Source organism: Trachymyrmex septentrionalis, unplaced genomic scaffold (genome assembly GCF_001594115.1).
Source record: "Trachymyrmex septentrionalis isolate Tsep2-gDNA-1 unplaced genomic scaffold, Tsep1.0 scaffold69, whole genome shotgun sequence".
Classification (NCBI taxonomy): domain Eukaryota; kingdom Metazoa; phylum Arthropoda; class Insecta; order Hymenoptera; family Formicidae; genus Trachymyrmex; species Trachymyrmex septentrionalis.
The window spans coordinates 1,055,008-1,063,546 of NW_017305873.1; the positions used below are offsets into that span (position 1 = coordinate 1,055,008).

Sequence of the window (8,539 nt, forward strand, 5' to 3'; positions counted from 1 at the left end):
TGGTAAGATTTCGTACATCATCATCACGGATCATCGTTATTGCACGGGGATCATCGTCATTCCAATCATCATCATCATCAACATCATCATCGTTATTTTTCATCAACGTTTGTTTTAGACATCAGGGGCGGAATCGCGTCGTTGCAAAAGACGAATATGTTCATCCGTCTTTCATAACAGAAGTTAAAAGTTGTTACGTTATAGATTTTTTAAAGAACTTCGGCCATTTTGGCATACAGTTATCAATTGTATATATACCATTTTATATGGATAATAATAATATTAAGTAGTTTTTTAAATCTCTGCCAAAAGTAGTTCTAGTCTTTTAAAGGTGTTATCACCTATTCATTCAGTAACTCATCATCAGAGTTATCAAAGCTCTGAGAAATATGTAATGTTCTCCTTAGAAAATGTCCATATATGTCTTCAGCAAAATATTGACATATTTGACATATCCTAGATGTTAAATGAGTAACGTGATGGCACAATAATTACTTACAGTGCGAACACCATTTTTATATGTGCTATCATTGCAAAGAGATGCCTTGGGGACACAGAAATAAATCTTATGAAGCAAGAGGTTGGATGAAAAAAGGATCTAAAAGTATTTTTAACTGTATAATAAAAGACCATTAGTCGATTAAAAGCATAAATAACAAAATTAATATACTTCATGTATCACACTGTCGAAGTCCTAACATTAATTGATCTGCAGCTTCCAGTTGTTGCCACTTATATAATTATAATCTAAGGCCTGTATTTTTTAGCTAAACTTCTTGCATAGTTCATCTTTTCTTTTTTTCTCTCTAACGTGAAGAGAAAAGGAAGAAAGATCAATGAACTATGCAAGAACTTTAGCTAAAAAAAACAGACCTCTACTCTTTATATTTGTTACAATTTGACATATGTATGTCTCTGTACACGGATGGCCCAAATCTATAAAATGGGCGAAGTTCTTTCCATTAATTTATTTTAAATTAATTTATTAAATTAAATAATGAAATTTATTAATTATTATTTAATTATTAATTTTATTTATTAATCAGTAAACTTATTAGATTTAAAAAATAAAAGAGCTAATACTATGGCCGATGTTTAAAGACTCATTTTTATCGCAATTTATCGTAATTATTAACATAACATATGCAGTTAAATCCGATTCTTCGCGATTTAACTGATACACTGTCATAAGACGTTAAACTGTTATTATCAAGTATCCTTAAAATATACGGTAAAAATATAATATGAAAAAAAGTGCAAACTTAAAAAATAATTTACCTTTACGATGATCAAACTCTGAATGCATGCAAGAGATTGATCGACTCATTCATACAAATAACATTTCATATATATATATCTCTTCGCAGCTTTTCGACGATGAGGCAAGGGATATTCGCGCGAAAGTGGATTCTCTTCTTCGACGTGTCCATGTGTTCGTGCCAAGAGCAGTGGCAAGGTATCCGACGAAAATAAAATGGTGTGCAACTAATTATTCAATTAAATTGATCAAAGTCTAACATTAATATCATTTGAATTAATTTTTAATCGTTAGAAAAAGGAAACTGCGCATTCAACTTCATATGCTAAATAAATCAATCGATATTCTAGAATAGGAATAATCAAGATAATTCTGTGACTCGGAGATAAAAGTACAAACACTTCAATGCCACTCTCGATATGGCATACCCTTTATTTGCAAAAATGGTTGTTTTCGGAACTTTTGTTTACTTTATTACTTACAATGTTATAACTATGGTGAAGATGTATACATTTGCTTGATATATTTTTTAATATTTGATGTTTTAAATAAAAACGAATTTGTTACAAAATGTTTATTTTTATTGAAATCATAAGAATCGAAGTTAGATCGGGTATACCATAGTATGTATTGCATCTGTGAGGAAATAGTAAAATATAGCTAGAGATACAAACAGAAAAAAAACTAAACGTTTTTTATAAAATTCTTTGTAAAAAAACAACAAACCTCGTTTTTTAAAATAAAATTTTTTTAGATATATATATATTAAAAATAATTTGACATAAATATTTAAATCAAACTCGATACAAGTTCTCATTTACTCATTTTTTATTTAGCTATAAATGGACATTTTGTAATTTAAAAAATGTACTAGTACTTCATGATTAATTTTCCTTGTCCTGGACTTTGATATTTTTTTATTAGAAAAAAAAAAAACATTTTTTTTTTACATCAGAAGTTAAACATGAGTAAAGTGAATACTTTTCGCGTGTGTCGTTTTCGGTGAATTACTCTTCCAAGTCACAGAAAATTGAGTTCTTCGTTTTTCTATTAAAATAAATCAGCGATTTCTTTACGATTTCCAGCGACTTCATCGAGGAGATCATCCCGGAACGTATGCGCAGCCACGATTACGTCCGTCGGCTGCTCAGTGGCCGCAGCAACGCGAAGAAACAGACTGACTATCTGAGTTGGTACGAAGTGCCCGACCGAGGTGCATTCGGTACCCTGGCGTGCATCAAGTATGTCGCTGGTAAACCGCAGTCCATCAGAAAACCGTATTACAAGGTCGCGGATCTTCGGCCGGCTGACATCCGCAACGACGTCAACTTCCTCAGCTACTACAGCAAGAATCGTCAGGCGGCCGCGACTGCCTGTGAGTAATCTGTCACGATGACGAGGACGACGATGACAATGACGACGACGACGACGACGATGAAGACGGGGATTGTATTGCAATTCGCATTTCAGTCTTCAAAAAATTGCTCTTCTGGAATGAAATGCTGTTCGAGAACAATCCCGTCTTGACGATGTTATACATGGTGATCCGTACACGAAGAACGTAGTTAGAGGCACAAGACCAATGAAAACGAAGCGAAGAATTTTTTTAAAGAAAAATTACACGTAAAATAATTTTTTTAAATTTATAATTACTATAATTTAATTTTAATTAAAATGATTAAAATTTGTTTCAAATTGCAGCCGATAATATTTCGTGATTATAATTTTTATAAAAATTTATATTAAAAAAAATAAGCTATTGACATTTTTAGAAAATTTTAAAATACAAATTTTTACAAAATTTTTGCAGAATTTCACTCAATGTTAGAATTTTACTAGAGAGACGTATTGAAGAAAATGGAGTCGTAAAAAAAATAGCTTCGCTACGTTCTCGCGGCTCGAAACATGATTTTTGAATAGATTTTTGAAAAATAAAAAACGGCCCCACGACGCCGTTGTGTGCAACTCTCTTTTTGTCTACTTTTTTTTTCTCGTTCCATCACCCCCTGCCCTCTCGTTTCTCTACTTTTTTTCATCCCTTTACTTGGATTGGCTGGCACCTTTGGTTTACACTGTCTAAAAACTTTTGTTTGTGCTAGCGAGCACGTGTGTTTCTCTGGTATTTTTGCTGTTTTATTGTTGGTCACACAACAGTTGATCTTTCTTTTTGTACGTCTTTTTTTGTCGTGGCTGCATTACTGTTCGATAGTATTGTGTCTAATCGTACAACAGTACACACTTACCCCCCACGTACCCCGCATCCGTTTTTGATAACCACCTCGTCAAGCGATATCGTGACACAACGCGTTTTTATTATTATTATTATTATTATTATTCTGCGGAACGAACGTGCGATTGAATTGATCTTCATGGTAAGAGCATAAATATTAATTTCAATTAATAATCTTCTTAGTGAAAAATAATTTATATATTTTTAAGTTTGATAGAAAATTTTACTAGAAAAAATTAATTATAATTTTTTTATTTATTCGTAAAATGAATTATATATGCTCTTTCCAAAAATTAATTTCAACACTGACTATATCGGTGAAATCAATCCATCGATTCGGCAGCGGGTCGCATCCTTTTTTTACGAACCAACGGACATATCACTATTTTTTATTGCGGTAATCGGAAAACACAGCGAAAACGACATAGTGACCAAAAAGAAACCCGTGAACCAAATCAAAAGAAACGAAGGAACGAGAGAGAGCAAGACATTTACACGACGGGGACTCCAGGCGGAACATCAGACTGGGATCACGCGCCAAAAGCAGAATTTTACGGCGCTCGCGGATAAGAGCAAAAATGAGAGAGAGGAAGCAGTGCGGCTTTTTTGAACATTTCAGGCAAGTGTTGGAGGGAGAAGGTGCCGGAGCTGTACCAGGAGCCGAGCAAGAAAAGCGAGCTCAATGAAGAAGAAGAAGGGATGGGGACGGCCGAGGAGTGATCTTTGATCTTCGTTCATCATCACACAAACTGTGGCATCATACCGTCCGCTTTTGCGTTCCGGAAGTGATGTATCCGCGCGTGAAAAGATACGACAGGCATCTTGCGACACGCGGAGGCTGCAGGATTGCAAACCGAAAACGACTTCTCTACTTTCTTTTTACGATAAGAATTTATTCTTCAATTTTTAAAGCGAGCCTGCTTACGTCAATGAGGTTTGAATTATTAAAATGTATAAAAACGAAAATTACAGAAAACAGTTTTCGGTAAATTTATGTTAAAAAATAATAACGAATTTTAAATTAGCAAAAAATCTATAGAAAAATAATAATGAGAAGAGTAGAATTTTTGAAACAAAACTGGATGATACGAATACAAACATGATCTCATGTAGGAGTAAATTGGACTGTATCAATAATAAAATATTATTTTTTTAAATAAAATTGTTGAACTGTGCAAATATACTAAAATTTTCGCCGCGAATGAAATAACTTTATACAAATTTAATATCACCTTTTTAGTTTTATTTTTAATTTTATTACAGCAATTGACTAAGAGTTTGTACATTTCAGTTTTTAAATTTTATTTCTGTTAGTCTTTTAATACGGTTTTATATTCGGTTCGCAAGCCTGGCAAAACACCTCTTCGAACGGAATTATTTTACTGGCTACTGAGGGTAGTTACGATCGAAAAAATCTAATATCCGTCTCCACTTTTTTTATTTTTCCTTTCTTCTATTCCAGTCGTGTGCTCGTCGACCGCTTCATTAAAGTCCAATATGCCGATATTCGCAATAATCATAGAACGTGCTGTATTTTCCGAGCATTCTTCATTCAATTTTTACTCGATGGACTTTAATGAAATTGCAACGGGCGTGTAAAATTGTCGTGACTATCAAAATGATTGTGGTCGATCGATGCGATCTACGAAGTGAAACGAACACGAGAAAAAGAACAGAGCACGAAAACAGACAGGGGAAAAGAGAATCGATTAAATTAATGCGACAAAAGCCGCGAAATCTGTGGGAGTTCATTTAAAAAAAAAAACAATATAAAAATGTAGAAATTAACCGATGTTGCACGTATTGTATCATAATGTTCGTTATTGTTTCAATTTTCTAAATCCTATTCATGCTTGTAAAATAGCAGCGAAAGAAAAATATACGAATAAAATAATAATGTCCGATGGAAGCGAGAGTCTCCAAGTCAATTACTTTACTTTGCACGAGAGAGAATAATGGAAACGTAGGCGAGCTACGTAACGAATAAATGCACTATTTCCGAGGTAAGCTTCTTCGTGTGCTTCGTAGTTTAACCAACGACGTCTCATTTTGCCTCTGAAATCTAATATTTGTAGAATCGATCAGTATTAACGCTTTTAAAAAGAAAAAAAATTGATGAATAATTATTTCAGGACATTTTAAACATTCTATTGAAAAATATATTTCTTTAGACATAAAAATAAAGATTTAGATTTTAATGAAAGCTATTTCAATCAGCATTTAATAATTATTTTCTTAAAGTGTTTCTTAATTTCTGACGCACCGCAAAATTGCGTGTAACGATAAAAATCTATATTGTGAATATCGCTCCCTTACTTCACAAAAGTGACACACAATTACAAAAATTAAGTCTTCTAGAATAGAGCTCAAACTATCTTTAACTTGACGGAAAATTATTGTTTAATAAAAAAATATTGTCAAAACTAATATATTCTTAACATAAGTAAATATCATTTTTGTTTCACAAAATAACTAAATATCCTTTAAAAGATCACTTTTTGTTAGTTGTAACAATTTTTACAATTTTTTATTCAGTTAATTTAGTTCACTTATGATGATTGTTAGAGTAATGCTTATTTAACTGATTTATAACAATTCGAAAAATCACATTTTTTATGTTACTTGTGAAGTAAAGGAGCAATATATAACTGAAAAAGAGATTGAAATATAAAAAGTTACTCAATTAATATAATCTGACTGTAAAACATTTGATTATATAATAAATATCTGGTTTCAGAGACAAATCAAGCATTAGATGTGATCGAGTGTGATCTTTAACGTCACGCTAATCGAACCGTGACGATCAGTGAATCATTTTCACGAGAAAAGACGAGATAATTGTGATATCATTAATTACCGATCTCATTGACGATAAGACATCAACGTTTGCGATATTTTCGCGAAAATGAGCTCGATGATTCATCCTTAATCCTCAGGGACGTGTTCAGATTCCATCCGAGTGTTCCCCAAGGTATCATCCTTGTTTAACATTCAGTGAACAACAAGGATAAAATGATATCTGAGTGACATTCGGGTGGGAATTTGAACATAGCCCAAAATGCTTCCATCGTTAATACTATTATAACTTATTTCTCTTTTTTATTCATTCGTCGCATATCGCTATATATGTACATAAAATTGTGTACTTCTGTTTTACATGATTAATAATTAGCTAACAAACATCAATTGTTTTTCACATCGATGTTGTATGTAATCATAGTAATCGCTTTCTAACGTCATGTTCACGAGAAGCTTTGCTTCCTTGAATTTACGGCACGAGCTTCAAAAGAATCCTTTGTCGCTAATCGATCCTTTATGTTTCATGTATCCCACAGCCTCGAGTCAGCCAATGACAGATCGAGAGATACGAAAGGGTCAGTAGGCACACACAAAATAATTTTTTGAGATAACAATAAAATAAAATCCGGTAGAAAGTCGCGATCGTGGGGACGTATTTATTGCAGAAAAATAAATGTTATTTCTCATAAATCACGTAAATATAGGATACTATTCATACCTTAGAACTTTATATAAGTATATAAAATTACTGTCACACATTAAATTAATATTCTATCTTTAAAATTGAAGAGATACACGAGAATATGCGGAAATTTAATATTAGTTAATGCAATTAATTTTTGTAACAGAATTATTTAAAATTTCTATATTCTATATAAATTATATCATTAAATTAATATTGCAGAGATAAATGTATCTGAATTATTTAAAAAATATCTTATTTTCGTGGAATACATATAGCATATTATAAATAATTTATTTCTTTTCACTATATTAAATTATACTTATATAGTATAAAAATTTAAAGCTAATTAGTGCCATAATACATTCGTCAATAAAATCTATTAAAAGTTATTTTTTTAAGTAATCGAGAAACTCGAATACTTATATATTTTTGTAATTGATGTTTTACTGTGACCCTTTCTTTGTATCTCCCACGTCTAACGTCTTCTCACAATTTTTAGTACGTGCATTAGGCTACGATTCAACAACCCAGGAAAAAAAAAGTAAGTCTCTGTGTAAAATAACAAAATCCAGATCAATTCCTTTGTATTATTTGTCGTTCACATTCATCCTGTGACGTCATAGCTCTCGCTCCGGAATCGGAAGAAAAATCGGAGAAGAAAGCGAAAAAGAAGCCGGAACCGGAGGAAGAACCGGAACCGGTACGCGAACCGGAGCCCGAACCGGTACCCGAACCTGCGAAAGAACCGGAACCGGTTCCGGAACCTGTAAAACCATCGAAACCGGCGAAAGCATCGAAATCGGCAAGATCGGTAAAATCTGCGAAAACGGCTGAGCCTAAAGCGGAACCGGAACCAGTAAAAGAACCAGAAATCGTAAAGGAACCGGAGCCCGAGCCAGAACTGGTAAAGGAACCAGAGCCTGTTTCAGAGCCAGAAGTGCCAGCGGAACCAATCGCGCAAGACGTGCCAATCGAAAGTGCAGAGGCCGTAAGTGACGAAGCTGAGGAAGAAAAGGGTACGTTTATACTTCGGTCGATATTGTAGGCCGGAAATATTCCATTTCGGCGGCCGGAAATAAGTCTGTCACGCAAACGGTGGATATCGGTCGGAGGCAGAAGGTCGATCATGGTCTGTGTCGTTAACAGCATCTCCTATATCAATCGCACGAGGATGAATGTGTCTAGTCTAGATACCGTCCAGTGTTTCTCTTTTTCGTGATAAAAATGACTTCCAGATTACCTCGTGAAGTGTCTCCTGTTTTTGTAATAAAATCTCACTCGAAATTACTTTGTTTTACATAACATCATATTGAATTAGAAAATAGGTATAACTGCGATGGTTAAACACATTCTGGTCCACATTCGCACGATGCACTTTTAATACTTTCGAATGTAAAACTGATTCTAATTTTAGAGAAAATATCTATCTAAAAACTATTTTTAAGAATATTAGTTTTAATACACATGACAAAGGCTGTGAAATTAATATGAACGTTAATACTTCAGTACAATTATTCAAGTATTTAATTAAAATGGTTAAATTAATTTAATACTCTATATATATATA

The 8,539-nt window shown here is 33.1% G+C and overlaps 1 protein-coding gene across 9 annotated transcripts in view; it reads left to right on the plus strand.

Moving 5' to 3' along the window:
- LOC108753345 (eukaryotic translation initiation factor 5B-like) overlaps positions 1-8,539 on the plus strand; it is a 33,638-nt gene that overhangs the window by 20,932 nt on the left and 4,167 nt on the right. For 4 of the 9 annotated variants that reach the window (XM_018494844.1, XM_018494840.1, XM_018494847.1 and 1 more), the window contains 5 exons: positions 1,368-1,477; positions 2,344-2,633; positions 6,824-6,862; positions 7,472-7,513; positions 7,596-7,988. In XM_018494844.1, the coding sequence (XP_018350346.1) occupies positions 1,368-1,477; positions 2,344-2,633; positions 6,824-6,862; positions 7,472-7,513; positions 7,596-7,988 (874 nt within the window). The remainder of the gene's footprint in view (positions 1-1,367; positions 1,478-2,343; positions 2,634-6,823; positions 6,863-7,471; positions 7,514-7,595; positions 7,989-8,539) is intronic. The other 5 variants (XM_018494849.1, XM_018494842.1, XM_018494845.1 and 2 more) reach the window with 3 other exon arrangements.